This window comes from Rhineura floridana, chromosome 3 (genome assembly GCF_030035675.1).
Source record: "Rhineura floridana isolate rRhiFlo1 chromosome 3, rRhiFlo1.hap2, whole genome shotgun sequence".
Taxonomy (NCBI): Eukaryota; Metazoa; Chordata; class Lepidosauria; order Squamata; family Rhineuridae; genus Rhineura; species Rhineura floridana.
In genome coordinates this window covers 145,163,183-145,187,263 of record NC_084482.1, presented here as the reverse complement: position 1 = coordinate 145,187,263, position 24,081 = coordinate 145,163,183, and the positions used below count along the sequence as shown (strand labels likewise).

The 24,081-nt window shown below is 41.3% G+C and overlaps 1 protein-coding gene across 9 annotated transcripts in view; it reads right to left on the bottom strand.

The window, feature by feature from the left end:
* The window catches only part of IL17RB (interleukin 17 receptor B), a 44,344-nt gene extending 21,853 nt beyond the window's left edge, over window positions 1-22,491 (bottom strand). For 2 of the 9 annotated variants that reach the window (XM_061618236.1, XM_061618237.1), the window contains exons 1-5: window positions 22,237-22,491; window positions 16,260-16,284; window positions 11,200-11,325; window positions 2,060-2,116; window positions 565-686 (exon numbers count right to left, since the gene is read on the bottom strand). In XM_061618236.1, coding sequence (XP_061474220.1) covers window positions 565-686; window positions 2,060-2,116; window positions 11,200-11,325; window positions 16,260-16,284; window positions 22,237-22,308 — 402 coding nt within the window. In that variant the 5' untranslated portion in view covers window positions 22,309-22,491. Of the gene's footprint in view, window positions 1-564; window positions 687-2,059; window positions 2,117-11,199; window positions 11,326-16,259; window positions 16,285-22,236 lie in introns of those variants that run through there. The other 7 variants (XM_061618231.1, XM_061618234.1, XM_061618233.1 and 4 more) reach the window with 5 other exon arrangements.
* Between the last annotated feature and the right edge of the window lie 1,590 nt (window positions 22,492-24,081).

Below are 24,081 nucleotides of genomic sequence, written 5' to 3'. Positions count from 1 at the left end.
GGGTGTATTTTGCTGAACTTCATTTATCAGATAATGGGTGATATCCAGCTAAATCATACTCATAGTGACTTATGTCACTGATCTCCAGTAATTTATTCTGAGTATGACCAACATTGGATCTTAACCATCAAGCTTGTACATGCTCTCTGAGCATAGCTATCTGAAGGGTATAGGCAGATTTGTTAAAATGTGTTAAGTACAGGATTCTGTGTTTCAGTGCAAGAAGCAGAGCTTGGAAAAGTTACATTTTTAAACTATAACTCCCATCAGCCCAATCCAGTGGCCATGCTGGCTGGGGCTAATGGGAGTTGTAGTTCAAAAAAAGTAACTTTTCCAAGCTCTGGCAGGAGGTTATAATGCAGTAGCTTTAAAACTTCTTCCATTCTTGCAATTTTGTAAAAGTTTGCAATGTTCAATTCCCTACCTGTTCCATAACAATTTCAATTGTAGACTCTTATCTACCTTTCTGGCCATAAATCCTAACATTTAGTATATTAAATCCACATTCCCCTCCATTACCCCACAGCAGCACAATACAATAACTTAAAAAAAAAAGTTTCTTACTTTTTGATTACCAAGCATGGTTTGGCTTTGAAACTTTTTTGTGTAATCACATCTAATACAGCTTGGGCTTCCTCCACCTGTAGATAAACATATCTTGGAGGCATTCAGGTATCTGATGCTGGCTGGAAACAGAACAAAAATTGTTTTACTCAGGTTATCTTGTTTGTTCTCAAACTGTTATAGAAAGACTAGCAAACTTGTAGCTGATGTTTCTTGGGAATTTGACAAAATTAAAAAAGTAAAATTTTGAAATCAGTGGTTAAAATCAGTGCTGTTTTGAAAGGTTCAATCCGTCATCTTGATTCAGAATGGCAACCAAAAATGGCATCCAATTGTATCCAAACAAAGATGAAAACCTGTTCCTTGATCTCAGGAACCATCACGCAAAATTTGCTTAAGATATATTAAGAGATGTCCAAAAGCATAGCAAGCAAACAAACAAGTTTCCAAATATAGAGTAAATGTCCTAAATCATGGGAGGGGAACTTTGTGGTCCTCTAGATCAGCCCTGTGGCCAGCCTTCCTTGTTAAGTGGGGCAGCCACATTTCTAGAAGGGGCATGGGGTGTGTGTGGAGAAGAGCATAGCACCAGCCAGTCCCCCTCCCCTCACTGGAGAGGACATGAGGGCCAGGCCAGGGGAAAGAAAAGGCTGTGACCTTGTCCCTCCCTCCTCCACCATGCAGAGAGTGTGTTAACTTATATGAATGAAGTTTAATCTGTTGCATTGTCTCACCTTTTTTGAGAGATCCCCAGGAATACCAGACTCAAAAGCTTGACTTTGCCTATAGCTAGTCTTCTTGCCCTTGTAGTCTGTCCCTGAATTCTGATTCTTCAGGAAATGAAATACTTTGCTAATAACTGTGAACTTCTGAGCTTGGGTTTGATGCTGGATTAGGTATCTCAGATTTAGATTCACCCAAAAAACAAACTTGTCCATACTACAAGTTTAGGGAAGGACAGAGAGAAAATGAATACTTTAGGGTATGTTAACTCCTCCTTGAGAATCCTTCCTTCTAGTTTTGTTCATAACCTTTAGATTTTCCTTCCAATTGGACAATCAAAAGAAAACTTTTCAAAAACAATACAAAGACCTAACTAAGCAATTAGAAACTAATTGTGGAAATCAAATGGAATTTTTTACTGGTTGCTCTGACCAGAAACCCTGAAAATGCCCCATGCAGAGCTGCACATATTGGGAAAAATCAGAAATTAGGCCTGAGTTATAGCCTAGGTGGCCAGCCAGCCAGCCAGTTGTCATTTACATAGCAATATTTCTACTCCTCTAGGGCAGTTTCCATCCTTTGCCATCAAGTACTCAAGAAAAAGAAGACAAAATAGCCACTACGATAGTTAGTGAGTGCTTTCAAATAGTAAAGGGTAACTTAGGATAGCCAGTTTTCCAGATCACTTTAATTATTTCATCATTTCACCCTTTAGCAATAAGCACCTAAACCTGCTCTACTCATTATAACTGGAAAATAAACAAACTCTTACTTCTTACTGCTGGCAAACAAACACACTTCTTTATTGCTGCCTGGGGAGAGAACACAACTGAAATAGAAAAGTAGAGCAAAGGAAAGTCCAAGGAGTGGAGTCTAACTCTATCCCATTATACAAAGTTCTAATAATAATAATAATAATAAATAAAATTTTATTTGTTAGTCGCCCATCTGTCTGACTTAACAGACACTCTGGGCGACTTACACAATATAAAATACAATTTAAAACATATTCATACAACAGTCACCATATTAAACAACAATACATCTAAACCACCCGTTAGTAATACAACATAATAGCCTAACCCACCCCAGAAATCCCGTAGGCCTGCCTGAATAACAAGGTCTTTAAGGCTCGACAAAAAGCCATCAGGGAGGAGGCATGTCGAAGGTCAAAAGGAAGCAAGTTCCAGAGGGTGGGGGCCACGACCGAGAAGGCCCTCTCTCTGGTCCGCACCAGCCTAGCTGTTTTCACCGGTGGGACCGAGAGAAGGTCTTGTGAGGTCGATCTTGTTTGGCGGCATATTTGGTGATACTGGAGGCGTTCCTTCAGATAAACTGGGCCGGAACCGTATAGGGTTTTAAAGGTTAATACCAACACCTTGAATTGGGCCCGGTATACAACTGGCAACCAGTGTAGCTCCATCAACACTGGGGTGACATGATCCCGGCGACGGCTTTGCTTTATTAAGCGTGCCGCCACATTCTGTACCAGCTGCAATTTCCGGACCGTCTTCAAGGGTAACCCCACGTAGAGCGCATTACAGTAGTCTAATCGAGAGGAGACCAGGGCATGTATCACTAGTGGAAGCAGATGTATAGGAAGGTAGGGTTGCAGCCTCTGTACCAGATGAAGTTGGTACCAGGCTGCCCGACTTACTGCAGATACCTGGGGCTCCATGGACAATTGAGAGTCCAAAATGACCCCCAGGCTGCGGACCTGGTCCTTTAGGGGCAATCTCACCCCATTAAACACCAGGTCAAAGTTTCCCAACCTTCCCTTATCCCCCACCAGTAACACCTCGGTCTTGTCGGGGTTCAGCTTCAGCCTGTTCTCTCCCATCCATCCACTTACGGACTCCAGGCACTTGGACAAGGTTTCCACAGCCAACTCTGGTGAGGATTTAAATGAGAGATAGAGCTGCGTGTCATCCGCATACTGGTGACACTGCAGCCCAAAACTCCTGATGATAGCTCCCAGCAGTTTCATATAAATGTTGAATAGCATGGGGGCGAGGATAGAGCCCTGTGGCACACCACAATTAAGGGGCCAAGGGTCTGAAACCTCATCCCCCAACGCTACTCGTTGATATCTGTTGGAGAGATAGGAACGGAACCACCGTAAAACAGTGCCTCCCATTCCCAATCCCTCCAAGCGATTTAACAGGATACCGTGGTCAACGGTATCGAAAGCCGCTGAGAGATCCAGGAGGACGAGGAAAGTATGTTCTCCCCTATCCAACTCCCTCCTCATATCATCCACCAGAGCGACCAAGGCTGTTTCAGTTCCGTGTCCAGTCCTGAAGCCCGATTGGAAAGGATCTAAATAATCTGCTTCCTCCAAGTGTGTCTGTAACTGTTTAGCCACCACACGCTCAATCACCTTGCCCAAGAATGGTAAATTGGAGACTGGGCGAAAGTTGTTTAAATCTTGGGGGTCCAAGGAGGGCTTTTTCAAAATAGGTCTTATCACTGCCTCCTTGAGGGCTAATGGCATTGCACCCTCCTCCAAGGATGCATTTACCATTGCCCTGATCCCTTTGCCCAGTCTCTCTTTACAGCTTACAATGAGCCATGAAGGGCAAGGATCAAGCAAGCAAGTGGTTGGTTTCACAGTAGAGAGCACCTTGTCCACGTCATCAGAGAGAAGAAGCTGAAACCGATCCCAGCAGACCGGATTGCAACTGGCCACCTCTGGACCACTACTTGTAACCACGACGTACGGAATCTTGCCCTTTAGGCGCTCGACTTTATCGGCAAAGTGTTTTACAAATGTGTCACAGGAGGCTTTTGAATGTTCCATAGGTTCCTGCGCAACTGGACCAACCAGGCTTCGGACCACTTGGAACAACCTCCTGGGACAGCACTCTGCCGACGCAATAGAGGCAGCAAAAAAATGCCTCTTTGCTGCCTTTGTTGCCCGCTGGTAGGCCGCTATTGCCGCTCTAACCAGTGTTCGATCGCCTTCAGCGCGCGACTTCCGCCATCGGCGTTCTAGTCGTCTCACCTCCTGTCTCAGACCGCGTAACCGTGGTGTGTACCAGGGTGCAGTCTGAGTTCTGTTCAGGGGAAGAGGATGTTTCGGTGCCACCCGGTCTATTGCCCTAGTGATCTCCTCATTCCACTCCATCACCAGGGTTTCGACCGGGTGTCCTTCAGTAAGCTCCAAATCACCCAGCGCATTCAGGAATCCTTTGGGCTCCATCAGGCGTCTGGGGCGGACCATCCTAGTAGGTCCTTGTCCCCTGCGGAGGGTATGCGGCAGTGAGAGATCCATATTCACCAGGTAGTGATCTGACCATGACACAGGGCTAGAAAAAACATTCCCCATTTTCAGATCACTTCCCTCCTCTCCCAAGACAAACACAAGGTCAATAGTATGGCCGGCTGCATGGGTGGGACCTATATTACTTAGGTGCAGTTCCCATGAAGTCATGGTCTCAATGAAATCCCGAGGGGCTCCAGTGAGAGCGGCCTCGGCATGCACGTTGAAATCCCCCAAAACCAATAGATTTGGGGTAAACAACTGCACAGCCGAGACCACCTCAAGCACCTCGGTCAGGGAGTCTGCTGTGCAGCGGGGTGGGCGGTACACAAGCAGAATTCCTAAACTGCCCTTTGGTCCCAACCTCCAGTACATACAATCAACAAACTTGGTCTCGTGGAGAGGAGGTCTGGTGAGAACCAAGGACTCCCGATAAATAACTGCCACCCCCCCTCCCCGCCTACCAATCCTCGGCTGCTGTGCATATTGGAAACCCGCTGGACACATGGCCTCAAGTATGGGAGCTGAGGCCTCATCCAGCCAGGTCTCCGTAATGCACACCAGGTCCGCGTTCTCATCCAGGATAAGATCGTGGATGAGCGATGTTTTCTGAACAACAGACCTGGCGTTACATAACAGCAGTCGAAGGTTGGATGGAGTCTTACATCCCCCAGTTATCTTCTGGTTTTGGGCAGGCCCGGAACAAGGGATGGGTATAATACATCTATCCCTTGTTCCCCTAAATTGGCGTGGCCTGCCACCCGCGCCCTTCCAGGATCTGCCGCCAAGCCTCATATTGCCACGGCTCCCTACCACTCCCACAATATTCCCTTCCGACCTGCACATGACCTCCTCCCCATCTGCCAATCAGGCAGGCCCCCCACCCCAAAAATTAAAATTAAAAATTTAAAAAATTGCCCCCGTCTTGCTGGGGAGAGACGTTAACTAAGCAGCAGCGCAGGCAGATGGCTCTCCCTCCCTGGGCGGTGATGGTCCTCTTCCCCTTGCAGGCAGTGGGTCTCCCAAGCCCCCTCAGCCAGCCGGCTTATATATCCCCTCCAAAGAAGGGACAGGTGGAACAGTATCAGCCACAGCTGGCCGAGTACCTGAGGCCTGGTCCTGCAAGGTGCCCACGTGCAGAGCAGAAGCCCAAGGAGAGCAGAGATGTTATCCAAGCAGGAGCTCAGCAGCAGCAGCAGCATAAGCAGGCAAATGGCTCTCCCTCCCTGGGCAGTGATGGTCCTCTTCCCCTTGCAGGCAGTGGGTCTTAACTATTCAGGGTCATGTTAATATATAGGCTGTTTTTTTTGTTTCAGGATCACGTATATGGTGTAATCATATGGTGGAAAAATCCACCCTCAGTCAGGGAAAGTCTTGAGTGAGCATACTTTGCGGGCTCTTCCAGATGAGGCTTTTGTTGTGCACTAGCTTTGCCTTATTTACTGAAATTTTCAGAGGGCCCTATTCTTTCAGCGGCATAGACTTTCTAATATCACCCAGTGGTAGGGTTGCCTGACCTCTGGTTTTTGCCAAGAAATTCCGGTTTTGGGGGGTCCTCTCCAGGTGGGTCACCTTAATTTCCAGACTCTTTCATTTAGCTTTCATTTAAAAAAAATTAAGTTTCAAGGTGGTCTGGCTCAAAAGCTATAAACAAAACTGTCAGCAGCAGCAGCCACCCCCCCACAACTGCTGTTAGCACTGGCTACTCTAATCCCTGCCCTTTCAGGTTTTTAGCCAATAAGTGAAGTCAGGGTTGTGATTGACAAGATTTGTTGACCCCTGGGCAATACCTAAACAAACTGTTTCCTTTACCTGCTTGTCTCACATCAGGAGTTGTCAATATATAGCTTTCAGCAGCATAAAGAGTACTTTATCTGTACAGGATTGGGACTTGCTTCTGAATAAACACGCATAGGATTGCCAAGATCTTGGTAGGCATAAAAATGTACATGCAGGTTTTTTTTAATTACTGGGGGAAAGTGGCATATGATACATATTATCTTTCAAATAATTTTTGAACAGAAGTTTCAAAAACTATACATGCTACAGTATTATACTTTTCTAATTAAGGAGTCAAACAAGTTTAAATTTTACCGGACTGTTGAAGGGGGCAGTTTGTCTTATTCATAACCTGTTTTGGAAACCTTCCCAATATGAAGCTTTTCTGGGAGTAAAGCCGCAATTCTAATTCCACATACCTGAGAGTTAACCCCGTTGAATTCAGTAGGATTTACTTTTGAGTAGACACGGTTAGGATTGTGCTGAAAACCAGTGGGACTTTTCAGTGAACATAGAAAAGGATTGCATTGTAACTCTTTCTCTCCCTCTCTGATCTCTTTTTTTTTTAAGCAGTTAGGCAGGGCTTACTTAGGCATCACTGCTTTTATTTGGCAGGAAACTAATATTTAAAAAAATGTTTTGCAATAGCCGACTGGTTTTGACAACACACTATTATATGGGGTGTATGTATTTTTACATCTCCAGTGTGTGTATATATGGAATATTTCCAACAACCCTGTGTGGTTGGGTTGGAAACCAAGGAATAAAGCCATTTAAAATCCAATAACCATAAAATAAGTATAAAACAGCTGCAAAACAGCTTAAAATGGCATGATTCTGAATTTTGGATTGGGTGAGTGAAGTTGCTTATCACCAAACTGCAGTCCTGTGCATGCTTCCCTGTCTGAATAAGCCCCATTGAATACATTGGGATTTGCTTTTGAGTAAACATGCATAAACATCTATTTTAAAATTTAATTAAAATGATTTGTATGCAGGCAAAGTTTATGAAGTAATGCAGATCCATATAATACATTAAAAGCACATCCAATTCACATTTAAAGTGCCTGACTTCCCCCAAAGAATCCTGGAAAGTGTAGTTTTCCCCTCACAGTTATAGTTGCCATCACCCTTGACAAACTACAGTTCACAGGATTCTGTGGTGGGATTCATGTGCTTCAAATGTGTGTTGAATGAGCTTTAAATGCATGGTGTGGATCTGCCCTAGTATGCTGTGCATTCATTAGTGAATTGAAAAGAACAATGTTAAAAGATACGTTTTAAAACAGGACTGTAGCTCAGTGTTAGGCACTGCACGTTGTTTTGCATGCAAAGGTCCAAAATTCAATCTGTGGAAGAGATTATTGCCTGGAATCCTGGAGAGCCAACGCTAGTCCATGTCATCAGTACTGAGCTAGATGGTATCAAATGGCCTGACTCAGTATAAGGCAGATTCCTTTGTGCCTAAAAGAGGAAAGAGACCCAGGTGCCACAGTGACTCCAAAATTTATTTATGTATTTTATTTACTATATTTATATACCACTTCATTGCAAAAAACCTCAACACGGTTTATAGAAGGAATTAAAACAATACAATTAATTCCAAAAACAGTTGAAGACAGGTATTTAAAAACATTCAAAATAATAAAACCAACAATGAGTTAAAAACAGGTAAAAAACATAATAGCTTCTACCTGCCTGGGTAGGTTTGCCTAAACAAAAATGTTTTTAGCAGGTGTCAAAATTACAATGAGGGCCTGCCTATTGTCAATAGGCAGGGAGTTCCAAAGCGTAGATACTGCCACACTAAAGGATCCATTTCTTACAAGAGCAGAACAAGTACTATGTGGAACCCATAACATGGAAAGCACACATTGAATTTGGCCTGGTAGCAAATCAGCAACTAGTGCAGATTTCAGAGCAGAGGTATTATGTGCTGATCTCACAAATGTCGGCAAGTGTGCTGCAGCATTCTGGCACTAACTGTAGTCCCTGGGTCAGGTTGTGCTTCATGGGGATTTCTGTGATCTTGGCTGACTGACTGCCAGGATTTTTTTAGTTTTGGTTAGGAACCCTAACTGGTTGTGGGATGCTGCGTTTTCTGCCTTAATCATAGGAATCTTGTTGTAGTTGGTATGGTATTGCGTTTAGGAAATCATCACTTTTTTGTTTTCCTTTTTCTATTTGCATTTCTTTTACCTCTGACCTCACTCCCTCACATCCATAGAAGCAACAACAGTGGTTCCATGAGGTTAGCTCAATCCCCTTAAATCCACAGATGATTCGCTTTATTTGTTTTTATCCCTTTTAAGGTTATTTTTTAAAATGTTTTTAATGCTGTTTTGTGTTAATGTATTTTAAGATCTGTTTTTATGATGTTTTAAAGTGTTTTAGTGGTTTGTTTGCTACCCTGGGCTCCTGCTGGGAGGAAGGGAGGGATACAAATTAAATAAATAAATTAACTTGTATGATGGTTTGTTTCTTGTCCAATAGTGGTAAAAGAGAATTCACATACTGGAAAGTGTGGCTTCAATTGCTGTTGCTCCCAATCTATTGCCTGTGAAGGTATGCCAAACTATGTGTGTTTTCTCTTTGTCAATTATTACTCACTGGAATTGGGTTGGCTGTCAAAGTGAGTTTATAGCAGCCCACAGAGTTGGCAGGAAGGAGTAGAGAATCTTCTTAACTCTTACTCATTTAACTTTCTGCAGTGGAGGGTCGTGTCTGTACAGAGGTTTGGAGCAGCCACATTAAAAGGCAGGCAGGGCATTCCAGGTGGGGGGTTGCCAGCCCTGCTTTGATATGGATATCGTTGGAGATGATCCCTAATCGAGCCTTACCAACAGCACAATCCTAACAATATCTACTCAGAAGTAAGCCATGTTGAGTTCTATAGGGCTTAGTCCCTTAGTAAGTGTGTTTAGAGTTGCTGCCTTCAGGGGCATCCATCTTTACTCCTGAGTGTTCCCCTCTAACATCTGCACTACACTAGGCTTTCTCCCTACAATGGCCTTCTAGTGACTGGCCTGGTCTGAAGGTACTTAAACCCTTCTTGCCAGAACCAAGTAGGCTAGATTAAATGAACTGTACCCAGGCTCTCTAAGCAGGTGAGAAGGAATTATCCCATCACTTAAGATGCACCTGGAAACACCCTCATTTAGCTAAGATTTCTATCTTAATTTCCAATCAAATAATTTTTTTTGTTTGAGTGGTATGCTCCAAGCAACTGTGGATGATACTTAATGTATCATGCTTAATGACACCACTAAGGTCCACCCCTGAGATCTCAGGGGTTGGGATGTTTCTGACCTGGCAATCCTACCTGGTGAGGAGGTGGGGCTGGGCCAAACATAGGAAAAGGTGGGACTGCAGGCCAGTGGTTATAGTAGTATGTCAGCAGTCTCCTGCTGTGTCCTGTCTTTGAAATGCACTTTTAGGATGGTCACTTCAAGACCTGCAAATGTACCTGCAGGTACATAGGACAAAATGGACAGTCTTTATGCAACAGAATAAATGGGCAGAAAGCCTGTAGGGGAACAATCTTCCTGGCCATTTAGTTGCAAGAAACTTGTTTCTCTTTCATTCAGAAGGGTGATTTAGCAATATGAAATTGACAAAATTATAGCATCATATGTGCCTTTATTTGGCAAAAGCATGGTTGTAGTCTCTGAGCCACTCCAGAGTGCAAAACAGTTGCTGTGCACTCAGTTTCTGAGCAATGCACAGAGTTCAAAGTAGTATCAACCTTCTTTTCATTTCAGATTCTTATCTAAGTAACCTATAAATGAGTGCAAGCACATTTTGGGGCAATTCCTAACTCTTGTGAAGTGCCTCATGACAACCCCCATAGCAATGCCCCCCAAGGAAAATCCAGCATCATGCCACTTGGATTTTATATATCTTGGTTTCCTATCACATTGTTTAAAAACCCTTTCTCAAGATGGCTGCATACTGCACTGCCCTGACAGGCAAGGTATCTCGCTGATTATGAAACAGTCAGCAGTTTCTTTTATAGCATCTTGCTTCTGTTTGTGTTCTAAGCATTTGCTATGTACATTTAACCCAGCTTTAACAGAAGCTATAGCTTGGGCAGCTCACCTAACAAGGAAGGGTGGCTGCAAGGCTGCTGCCACTGCTGAACATCGCAACTGGGAAAAGATTATGTAAGAGAAGTAGGCTTGTAGTCTTAATTGTGGCTTGATTAATACTCTAAATCTACATGTAAATTAAAGTGGGATTTCCAACTAAGTAGGTGGGCCCAGGGCGTGGTGCTCGCTGCCATTAATGAGACATTGGTGTGTACACTCCTGGAAAAAAACTTCCAGAATATGGAGGTTTTATGATGTTTACTGCCCAGTCACTAATACCCTTTTTGGGGCCCAGGTGCTTGAGAGGGTGGTGACAGGTCAGGTGTAGACACTCTTGGAGAAAACCCATTATCTTGAATTGTTTCTGTCTGGGTTCAGGCCTGGTTTGGGGCTTATAGGCCCTGATGGGTCAGGGCAGGTTCCTCTGGGGGTTCCTGCCCAACAGACTCAAGTGCACTAGTCTCCCTATGTTCTAGCAGTCGGCTCTGAACCCTGAACCTGACCCAGCTCCCCATCTGGTACTCCTGTAGCCTCCGACTCAGTGTCCAGATCGGTGCTAGATTCATCATGACAACACATTTACCCAGACCACTCGGAAAAGCAAAGAAGTACGAGTTTCCTCTTTCTCCGTCTTGGTGGTGGAGTGATCCTGGGGTTGGGGTTGGCAGAGGAGCAACCAGGAAGATTATGTGTGGGCTATGCTGAAAAAGGCAACCTATAAATAAGCTTCTAAATAAATAAGGAGTTTCAAAATCAGGCCATTACCCTAACTATGAGACCTACCGTCTGCATTCAGGATCCAAGTTATATTAAACTGACACTTTCCTTGTATGTTAATGATCTGGGCATTAAGGCTCAAAAGATCTGATGGTGTGAATCTGTGCTCTTTCGACAACTCGGGAGAAGGTCCTTGGAAAGACAAGAAATCAGAAATTAGTGCATCCAGATCTATTTGAAATGTTGCATGTTCATTTAAAATAGACATTGCTATCTCCAGGGAATGGTCCAGAAGTCCAGGATCTTTAATACAATTTGCATCATTTAGCATGCAGTCTTAATAGTTATGGCCAGGGCCCAGGAAAACACTATCAGATGGAATCATGCGATATCATGTAATTCTGTTCCTGTTCATGTCTGAAGGGGATAAAATGCAGATGTGTGGGCAAAGCAGAAAAAAAGAAAGAAATTTATGGTGATTCCACAGGGAAGACACATATCCGGCTGACAACTACCTTTCCTCAGAAAGAAAACAGGGCTTTACAAAAAAAGGTCTAGGAATTAACTGGCAGGAATAATAAAGGAAAGCAGTATAAATATATAGGGTGAAAAATCATGGCAATGTTCCGGTGTTTTTACCACTTTCTCAGGATGCTTTTATTCTATCACCATTGCTTTCCTGTGTTGACTATGACCTTAGTTGCTTGCCAGAGTTTGGCAGCTTCCAAAACAGGTTCTCTATTTAAATTTTAGAACTTCAAAACATGCCAAAATGAGTACTGACTTTGAGTATTACAAAAAGTGAGTATAGCAAGAATTCCATAATTACTACTATGCAACCATCTATAATGTATAGTGACATCCGATACTACTGATTATATTGTTAAACGCTATGTGTCATGCCTCCATCGGATGAATCCTCAGAGGAGGATGAGCAGGGGACTGGCACAGCAGACCCAGGAGAAGGAACAAGCAGACCCACCCCAGAAGCATCTCCAGACTCCTCACTACTAGAAGATGTTCAGGATACAGCTGGGGCTCCTCAGTCAGACTCAGAGAGTGAACAGGAGATCACTTCCCTCCTGCAGAGCAAAGACGCCTGCGAGTAGCAAAGCCACGCAGGCGTTCTGGCTGTTTAAGGCTACAAGCTCCTGCGAGTCAGAGGACTGGTTGCTAGCACCTGAACCAGGGAGGGGAGCTTAAAAGGCAGTGAGACACCATTTGCCCTTTGCTGGAAGCAACGTCAAGACGCCAGCATTAAACCCTCGCCATCCGTGCATTGAAACCCAGATTACCTTCGCTAGAATATCGGATCTTGCTTTGTTCACTGACTTTGCCTTTTGGAAGATGACCTAGTACAAGCACTGAACACCCCTTGACCCTCTCCCTTGCTTATCTGCTTTACAACCAAGCCCCTACATAGGCAGCTGCCATCTAATTGTTTTACAGCAGCATATGTCACCTCGATGCAGCTGGCAGAGACTGACAGCATGGTTGTCATCATGATGGCACAATTTGCTACACTGTCAATCAGTATGGTTTACCCTTTTCAAAAGTGCACTCAGGCTGTATGACAACAGAAAAAAGTGAAACAAATATTTTACAATCATAACCATTTCATTAGATTTAACTTTAATTAATATAGTTTAATTAAATTAAGCTAAGTTTACATCACTCGTTTTCTTTTTAAATTCTGTACAACTCTGCTAATGAACTTTTTGAATGCAGTGCTTTCCTTCTCAGTTGCTTCTCATGTATCTACAGAGTAGTTCTGATCCTCCCATTTATGTACTTATTAGATCACTCACATCATTAAGCAGAAGGCAACTTCTTTCAGAACATAAAATTCTATGCAGTGATGGAAAAGAACACTGAAGTGCAATTATTCTGTTTGGGAGTAGCCAGCAATTAATTCCCACTTGGATTCATTCCAAGAAACAGCATCAAGATAATGAAATATTATCTACTAGAAAGTGACATAGTCTGATAAATTATTGCCTGGGATGTGTATGTCAGAGTATGGGGGGTTAGGGAATTACTTGTGTCTTACAAATATAAAATGACTTGTACAAGTGTATTTTGTGACTCTGCCCAGATGCCCTGAATTAGTCACATCTCCAGGTCTTTAGAAGACTCTCAGCTTCTGTTTAAGGTTCTAGAGCAAATGGATTTTGGAGATAATTTTATAAAATGGATCAGATCGATTTATACATCACAGAAGGCACAGATAATTGTCAATGGGGATTTAACGGACTCATGTGAAATACAAAAGGGTACAAGACAGGGATGTCCACTGTCCCCTCTTTTATTTATTTTGGTTCTAGAAGTGCTGCTTAGAGACATAAGGCAAGACAAAAGGATTTCGGGAATAAAGATAAAAAAAGAGGAATATAAACTGAGAGCATTCGCTGACGACTTGATAATTGTATTAGAAAATCCCTTGGAAGGAATTGATGGATAAATTAAAAGAATTTGGACCATTAGCAGGATTTAAGATCAATAACCAAAAAACAAAGATGTTGGTGAAGAATGTATCTTTAAGGGATCAAAAAGAGTTAATGGAGAAGACAGATTTTAAAATAGAAGAAAAGGTGAAATATTTAGGTATTATTATGACAAATAAAAATTCAAAGTTGTTTCATAATAATTATGAAAAATTATGGACAGAGATTAAGAAAGATTTGTTAAGATGGGATAAATTACAGTTGTCATTAATGGGTAGAATATCTGTAATAAAAATGAATGTATTGCCGAGAATGATGTTTCTATTTCAAACAATACCTGTCATATCCTCTGATTTACCTTTTAAACAATGGCAAAAAGATATTTCTAAATTTGTTTGGCAGGGGAAAAAACCAAGAGTTAAATTTAAATTATTACAAGACGCCAAAGAAAGAGGAGGACTGGGATTACCAAATTTGAGACTTTATTTTGCTGCTTGTTGCTTAGTGTGGATAAAGGAATGGATTGTATTGAGGAACAAAAGATTATTGGATTTGGAGGGTCACAACCTGAAGTGGGGATGGCATGGATATCTATGGTATGATAAAGTAAAAGTTAATGTGGATTTTAATAATCATTTTATAAGACGTCCTTTGTTGAAAATATGGAATAAATACAAAACAAGGTTTTTTCCGAAAATACCACTATGTGTTTCAAGTCAAGAAGCATTTTATAGAAGAGAAATGGCTGGAAAAGAGAAATGGTTAACTTACCAAGAACTATTAGAAAATGTGCATGGAGAATATATAATGAAAGAGAGAGAACAACTAATAAAGGAAGGATATAGTTCTCAATGGTTTGCCTATTTACAATTGTTAGAAAGATACAAATTGGATAAGAAAATGTATGGGTTTGAAATAAATAAATCTGATTTTGAAATAGGTTTGTGTACAAATGATGAATGTATAATTGCAAAAATGTATAATTTTTTATTGACATGGAAGAAGACCAAGTAAAAGAATGTATGGTCAAGTGGGCAAAAAAATTTGGTTATAATATACAAATGGATCAATGGGAAAATATGTGGAAAAAAGGTTTGAAATTTACATTATGCTATAATCTTAAAGAAAATTTTTATAAAATGATGTATCGTTGGTACATGACTCCAGAAAAGTTGTCAAAAATGTATAGTAATGTTTCTAATGTATGTTGGAAATGTAAACAACAAGAAGGATCTTTTTATCATATGTGGTGGTCGTGTAAACAGGCAAAATTATTTTGGGCACAGATAGGTAGGATGATGCAAAAAATCTTAAAGATAAATATTCAGTCAAAGCCAGAATTTTTTTTATTGGGTTTTATGGATAAACAAAAGGAAAAGAAATATGGAAGAATAATATTATATATGATTACGGCAGCAAGATTATTATATGCACAAAAGTGGAAAATGGAATTAATACCAACAATGGAAGAATGGCTATTGAAATTAATGGATTTAGTTGAGATGGACAAATTGACATGCCTTCTCAGAGAAAAAACGACAGATACATTTCTTAAGGAATGGAAGCCTCTTTTGGACTTTTTGTTGAAAGAAAAAAATGAAATGATGATAATGGGATTTGACGATTAATTAAGATAGACTATGGAAAAAAGTGAATTTCGTATGTTTTAGGGGACAGGTTTGATATATATTATGTACTTATAGCTGATCTGTAACAAATAGGAAGTCAAGTTCTTCTTTTTATTTTTGTTGTATTGTTTTTGTTGTTTGATTTTGTTGTGTGTGTTTTATGAAAATTTGAATAATAAAAATTATTACAAAAAAAAAAGAAGACTCTCAGCTTCTTTACGCTCGTACAAAGGCTGAAAATCTTTCATGTGGAACAGCCCCATGAATGCAGTTCTATGGAAGAAATTAAACTGGACCTGGTTAAGTCCACAGTTAGACAGCCAACTATGGACATGAAGGGGCAACACATTTTCCAACCATCATGCTAACATGTATTACAACCACAAGCAGGGCCTGAAAATTTGTAGACTTTCTACTTCAGACTAATGTTCCTCCGCGAGTCTATGCCTATGTGAAGAATGTTACAGCATCTGAATAGTACACAATACATTTTTAATACATAAAAAAATCAGAACTGTACAGAATGATCTAGTTCTGACACATTTATTTCAAATGTTGAGGTGATGTGCTTGGATTTTAATTATAGACCTCAGACAATGCTGCCCTCCACTCCACCCCATTCATTAAGCTGCTGCTTTTCTTCCCTGACATATTATTGGATCAGTAAAAAAAGGTTAGGATTGCCAACTGATTTCTCAATTGTTAGCTGATGAATCACCTGCCCTTTTTTGTTTTAAAAATGCCTATGACTCAAATGAAAGATTCTTTTTAAGATGTTGAAGAAAACATACACTAATACACAGAAGTTACCACTCACTGCTAAAAAGACAGGCCATTTTTGATACTCTGTTTTCAATCCTTATTGCAGAAACAAAAACAGTCTAAAAAAAGTAAGTTCTTAACAGTCTTGATATACATTGATCAAAATTGGCCATAAACAATTCATGTATAGATTAAATCATGCAGCCTACAAAAAAGGTAGTTAGCAATGGGATCCAACACGTATTACACTGATAAATTTAAGTCTTAAAATACATGTTTTATTTATACATACCACTTTCTTCGTAACACTTAATGAACTGTAATGAACAAAGAAAATTGGGATTAGAAGAAAAGGAAGAATAAGTAGAATGGTTTTTTTTACTAAAAATATATTTTCAGTTGTAGAGCTGCATGAAGTTTGGTAGGGAACTTGGAAAATGTGGATTTCTGAAAGCCAGGTCTTACAACAACTCTTTTATATGCGACTGTCTAGACACTTACTGGAACAACAATGCACCTCATTGTTCAGCACTACTTAGAATGCATAAGATCATAAAACTCTGGTTATTGGGATAGAAACTGTATTTAATAAACAATTATCACCCACCAAAGTAGGAATAAATAAATCCAAGGACTTTCAAAAGAAGTACCAACGCATGCTTAACAAAGTAAAGAACTAAATGGAAGCTTTTTGGTCTATCTACCTCACACCATTGTAATTGTACAATAAATTGACAAGCATTGCAAAGAAACTTCACAATTCATGCCATCCCCTTTGTCTCAGAAAAGCTATTAAATTGGCAAAACTAGGCAGCCTCAGCAAATTTTTAGTCCTCCCAACTACTTATGGGGGACAGTTATAAGAGAACAGGGGAACTTAAACGGGAGAGGTACTTAATATTCATAAACCTGACAATTCTCCCCTCCCAAATACCTCCCCCCATTTTTTTCCACAGCTGGCTGGCTAACTTACAATTTTAGAGCTCAGCTGAAGGCAAAAAAAGCTGAAGGGAAGGAGGATTTGCAGGGCAAGTGTGAGAAGGGTTTAAAGCCTTCACTGCTGCCTTCCCTGACCACTGTTACTCCTCCACAAATCCTAAGTGCCAGGTTATGGTCTGAAGGCACACAAGGCCAGTCCTAAGCAGGATCAGGTCTAGTCAGTGACTGGATGGGAGACTGCTTGGGAACCATAAGTAAGCCATCTTGGGTTTCTATCATGAAAAGAAAAAGGCAGGGTTTAAATGTAATAAATAAAGAAAATACAAATGCCCCAACCGCTGCCAAAAGAAAGAAAATGAGGGAAGCAGATTATTGAATTTCTAGTTGCAAAGGAGGCCAACTGAAAATCTGCAGCCTACAGTATTTTTATTTATTTATTATTTGATTTATATCCCGCCCTTCCTCCCAGCAGGAGCCCAGGGTGGCAAACAGAAGCGCTAAAAACACTCTAAAACATCATAAAAACAGACCTTAAAATACATTAATTCAACTCTGTCCTCCAAAAAAAAGAAGAGGAGTGGGATGCTTGCATGGAAATGGAGCAGAAAGTGTGGAGAAGATATGCACATTTTAGCCTTTTATGCTTCTTTCTGTTTCTTAAGACCATCTAAGTCAGTGTCTCTCAAACAGTAGGTTGGACCTTCCAGGAAAGATTGTCAGAGAAGTATATGCCCAAATATTTAAAGACTCGGCATTGTTCAATTGTATTGCCTGCTATTGACCATTTAAATTTAGCATGCCTTTTACCAAAGACCATCACCTTTGTCTTCTTATAGTTGATCTGCAACTTTCCCCTAGTGCAATAATCACTGCGTCTTAACAACATCCTCTTTAATCCGTTGCGGGTAATAGAAAGTAATACCATATCATCCGCATATAGTAATATAGATATTTTCCTGGATCCGACTGAAGGAGGAAAGAAGGCTGGATCCGATAGTTCTAAAACTATATCATTTAAATAAAGATTAAAGAGGAATGGGGCCAGTAGACATCCCTGCTTCACCCCCTTATTTGCGACAATAGGGTCTGTTAGAGAGCCAGATAATCCCACCCTAACTCGGGCATTGGTGTGCAGTTCTCTTATCAGGGCCAAGAGTCGTCTGTCTAAGTTGGTTTTTGTTAATTGGCCCACATTAAACTCCTATCTATCGAATCAAAAGCCGTGGCAAGATCAACGAAGGCTACAAATAGGTGTTTAGTAGGGCCGGCTATGCAATGTCTGGCTAAGTAGTGAAGGGTCATGCAATGGTCAACGGGGCTATTACCTTTCCTAAAGCCGACTTGTTCTGGAGAAATTATTTGATTAGCCGATTCCCAATCTTCTAGCTTGTTCAGAAGGTATTTAGAGTATGGTTTAGATCCTATGTCCAAAAGACTAATTGGGCGGTAGTTTTTGGGGTCGCTTTTGTCTCCATTTTTGTATATAGGGATGACTATACTCTGCTTCCAACCCTCTGGTACTATACCCGTACTATTAATCTCGTTGAATAACTTTAATTCTTGGTGGGGATACTCTGCTTTGTTTGGGGGCGTTTTTGCTTGCATTTTTTGCCTACGTTTGGTTTTGAGGTGTGGTGGTGAGTATTCTGCCTGTTGTTGAAGGGGGTGTTTGAGCATTGCCAGCTTTTCTTCTGTTAAATGGGTATTTTGTGGTGCCCACAAGAGTTTGAGATTATCAAATGTACCCCCAGGCCCCACAAGTGTGAGAACCCTGGTCTGGTCTACCCATTTTGGCATGAACAACTTCATAATCCAGTCATAGCAGCCATTCCAGTTAATGAGAATTACTGGTCTGGCTTTGCTAGCCTTGGTCATTTTGTGAGGGAAACTATTCTGGTTTAAACAGGCAATACCATGGCAAAATCTCATATAAACAAGAAAGTGGACCAGATCTAGTTTTCTTTACTGGTCACTACAGGGCCGGTTCTAAAGGGCGGCCTGGTTGGGCACTGACCCGAGGGCCCTGGAGCTACAGGAGCCCCTGAGGGGCCCTCCGCTCCCCTTCCGCGATCCGCGCCCCCCCCACGCTCCCCACTTACCTGTCAGCCGTTTTTTTTAGCATTGCCCTTAATGAAGATGGCGGCTGCAGCTTCCCTAAGGTACTGAAGCCGCTGCCGCCATCTTAGTTGATGGCAGAGATGTGCGCGCATAGCACATATGTGTGCCATCAACAAAGATGGCGGCAGAGGCTTCATTCCCCTTAGGGAAACCGCGGCTGCCATCTTCATTAAGGGCAATGGTAAAGACTAGACAGGTAGGGGGGCACGCATGTATGCACGCACATGCATACCCACCCACCCACCGGGGGGCCAGGGCAAGCTGATGCCCAAGGGCCCCCGCATGCCTGGAGCCGGTCCTGGGTCACTATATCTGTTATGCTCTGTTATGGGCTCCTGCTGGGAGGAAAGGCAGGATATAAATCAAGTAATAAACAAACAGACAGCCATTTTTTTGTAAAGGAAATTCACAGGTCACCAAGTTTTGAATAAGGGAGTTGAGTCTAAATTATTGGGTATGCCTCTCTCTGACCTGCAAGATTTTGGCCTTCTGTTAGGAGACCTTTTCAGTATTCAGTTTAACAAAGTTTTTATATGAAAAGGCCTTGGGACACTTCCAGGCTATAGTTTCAGGTAGGATTCATTGATGACCCAGCAAATTCAGGCTGCACCATTAAAACTGATTTGGATCTAGTGAAACAAACCTGTGGGATAACACTTGCTTGACACAATGTTGTCCAATCTCCCCACTAAAAGCAGGCTGAATGCTCATTAAATAGCTGCCATAGTACAATATCTCCACAAACCAGCTGAATGCTCATTAAAAAGGTCATCTGGAAGCAACCTTGAAATGAAATGGACTGCCTTCAAGTTGATTCCTCTTATGGCAACCCTATTAATAGGGTTTTCATGGTAAGCGGTATTCAGAAGGGGTTTACCATTGCCTTCCTCTGTGGCTGAGAGGCAGTGACTGGCCCAAGGTCACCCAGGGAGCTTCTTGGCTGTGTGGAGATTCTAACCCTGGTCTCCCAGGTCGTAGTCCAACACCTTAACCACTACACCACACTGGCTGTCTGGAAGCAACCTTAGAGGCACTAAATACATTGATGCATTTTCCCACATCATTGGCTGTGTTCACATGTTATGCTAAGCCAAACTGTGGCTTAGCACAAATGTGTTGACTTTTGGGGAGGAGATTGCACCCACTCTGCTCCTTCCTGGTCCTTTTAGCTCAGTGTGGCACACCAACAAGGCATGGTTTACAAAGTTTTCCGAAACCAAGGCTCTCTCTTCTTAACACAGGCCGCAATCCAATACTTGTCTACTCAGAAGTAAACTCCATTGGGCTCAGTGGTACTTACTCTCAGGTAAGAGTGTATTGGATTGCAGCCACAATCTGTAGCCTTAACTTAATCTCCTTAACCACAATCAGGAGTTTTGGAGCAAAGCATCACTAATATGCACCTGTCACCCAGCTCTATCTTTGTTCCTCTGAATGGGGAAAGGTGGCTGAGATGCTAGACAGGTATTTGGAGGCAGTGATGGGCTAGATGTGGGCCAACAAACCAGGGTGATTTGATTTAAATCAAACTGATTTAAATCGCTTTGAAGGACTCAATTTTAATTATTTAAACTCACTTTAAATCACTAGTGACGAAGATTCCATTAATCATCATTTTTAGTAGAAGTACATTATTGTTTAATATAACCATAATATGTATTCAGAGATGTAGGTTTCATTAGAAGGTAGGTACACACTTAGTAATTATTCTGAATTGTTTTCAGATTAATTTTCATCAAAAAAGGGACGATAATTTGGTCATTTTAGTATTAAAGCAGAATAAACGTGTAAAGTCATTCAGCAGATGAATCAGCTCCAACTGTTCAATTAATCATGATATTTGTCATTATGTGCCAGAATGACCACCACTAAAGACCTGTTTATACTAATTATACTAACAAGATTGTTTATTCTTCTGCTTAGTTTTCTTCTTCAGAAAACATTAAGAAAACATGCACATGGATTTTTGAATTTCAGTTTTTTGATAAATGTAAAATTATTTAAAAAATAAAATTTAGGCAATTTCAACTGAGTCAACATGATAAAATATTGGTTGGTACAGTTAACTCAGTCTTCTTCACCTTTGTCTTCCTTGTTTGGAAAAGAAACACAGGCTTTCCCGTTTGTTAAGTTACCAACTTATTTCTCAATTTAGAATGAATTAGGCTGCAATCCAACACACACCTGGGAGTAAGTCCCACTGAACCCAATGGAGCTTTCTTCTGAGTAGACATGCATTGGATTGCAGCCTTCGTCCACAGGAAGAAAAAATTCTCTCTACACCTGCAGAAGAGGCTACTGCTGTTAAAAACTGGATTACCACTGCAGTGGTCTCTTCCTTGTTCAAATCTACTTCATCTCCCCAAATTCTCTATTCCTTGTTCAGATCTACTTCATCTCCCCAAATTCTCTATTCCTTGTTCAGATCTACTTCATCTCCCCAAATTCTCTATTCATATCTTTGCACTTAGAAAGAGGCAAGACCTTGAAGAAAAGAGAGAAAACTTCATGTACACCACCTGCAGGACTGATCCCAATTCCGTCTCCATAAACTGCTGTTAACATATTCATAGAATATAATTAGAAGTTGTATAATTAGTATTTATGATGATATCTTTGACCTAGGCTCTTTTTCACTAATTGTTTTAAGAAAAATTTGAAATCCTATTTAAATTTTTAAAATCCAAATTTTAAAAAACCATTTTTTAAAATCAATCGATTGTTATCAATTTTACCTAAAGTAAATCCTGAAAAGACAGGTATTATGTGTTTTGAGTTCTCATGTCCCTGGAAGCAGCAGGTTGTCGTTCGAGACCCAGATGTTAAACATAATGCATCCTACTAGGCGTTTTTATTGGTAGCCCATAGTTTGAAAAGGGACCATGCACTTCTACCTTTACCACTGAGCACCTCACGCAATCTCAGCTCTCCGGGAAAAGGAGACGATAAGATACTGTGTGCCATGAAAGTTTCGCTTCCATCCCTAGAGGCTAGTTTTGAAAGAGTTATCTCACGACATTAAGAGTTACAACCTTTAATAGACAAAAGCCTTTTAATTGTTATATTATTACAGGCAGAAATTCGACGGCTGCTACAGCCTTTCTTCTAAAGCTTTTGAACTTCTTCCTGCCTGGAGGAGTAGCAATAACCCAGAACCACAACACGCCGCAGAAAAAGAATAAAGGGAACCTTAGATCTTCATCCTCCCTTACCGGCTGAGGTTCTACCTCAGAGCTACACCCGACGAGCACTGCGCTTAGCCACATCCACGTCGCCTCGTTCATCTTCTTTTGCTTCTTTGAGCAGCGCCTCCACTACCGCCTCCTAGTTTGCGTTTGGCTTTGTTTAGAAAAAGTTCTTCTCTTGCCCTCCGCGCCAATTTATATCTCATCTCCCCCCCCCCCTTCACTCGTCCGAGACCAACCTGTCAGTCAATACCCGACTGCTTATAAGCAGCCAGGAACGAGTACGAAATTCTTAGGTGTCTTTACTGCAGGGACATAAGTAAACAAAAAAGGGGGCGTCGCACGCAGCCTTCCTGGAAAAAACAGCCCGGTGTTATTGTTGTTAAAGCGCCTCCCTACTGAGACTGCTACGTATGTGCAGGCCCGTAGCCAGCCTAAATGTTCAGGGGGGCACAATAAAAAGCAGGGGGAGAGTATCTTCTGTAATAAACTTAATTGGTTTTTGTAAACAAAAATTAGGGGGGCAGGAAAATTTTAGGGGGGTGCCCCGTGACTACGGGTTTGGGCAGGTGGCTGGTGATAGCAGCAACAGCAAAGTAGCACCTGGATGGTATGACTAACCTCCACCATAACCCCCTTGTGCAGGACTGAAAAGCTGCAGAGTTAATTAAAATAAAGTGGCTAAAATTATTTTCATATGTAAACCTCTTTGTTGCTCTATCTGAGGTCCCAGCAGGGGAAAAGTCACAATATTAATCTGCTGCCATTGGTCAGAAGCCTGCCTCAAGTTCCATTTTTGAAATTCTACGAAATTATGTTTCATTAGAGGATTCCTTCAACCACTTATCATAAAAATGCCAGTGTAGGGTACTTGGATAGCAAGTTAGCCTTAGGCTGGGGAGACTGGAGTTTAAATATCTGCTTGACTGCAAATCTCTACTGGGCCAGTTGCTTTCTCTCAACCTAACCTTGCTGTGAGGATTGCTCACAAGGTAAAAAAGAGTATTTGATCCTGAGCTCCTTGAAAGAAGGGTGGCATAAAAATGTAATACATAATACATTAACTTTTTTATTCCACAGCAAATAAATACATAAATAGTGAATACTGTATGGAGAAAAATACTCAATACATCTGTTGTAGCGTGGTTACTCCATAAAAGTCTATGCCACAATAAATCTGTTAAATCTTTAAGGTGCCACAAGATGCTTTTTAGGCTGTGTTTGCTATAAGAGACTAGCATGCCCCCCCCCGGTCATATTATTAATGTTTAGACATTACAGGCCTTGAGAATTACCTTCTCTGATTATTTCTTATATGCTTTATCTCTGTATAATAAAAGAGTCATCACAGGTCCCGAACTTCCCTTTTTAAAAGTCAGTCTAGTTGGCAACTCTCCTATGAGCCACTTCTCAGTTGTCATTTTGTATGCACATACAGAGTACTTGGGCCTTACATCACTGGCACATGTGCAATTTTCGTGGTGTAATACATGGAATACAATAGAGGGATCTTGCTTCCATGTATTTTACCAAGAAAAGTGGCAATTTTAAAAATACCACTGCACTATTTAGAAATGATGAGAGGTGCACATATTTTGTACTCTAGTATACTTATTTAATTACAATATATCACAGGAACATAGGAAACTGCCATATACTTACTCTGACTAGCAGCCATTCGAGGTGAGGCAGAGATCTTGTCCACTATTTGCTAGTGCTACCTGATCCTTTTAACAGGAGATGCCAACGACAACTTGGAACTTTCTTCATACAAAGCAGATACCCTACCACTGAGGTATGGATTCTTCCCATAAATAAAAAGTCCTCACCATATGCTCAGAGGCACATGTTACCAAATTCTTCCAAGCTATA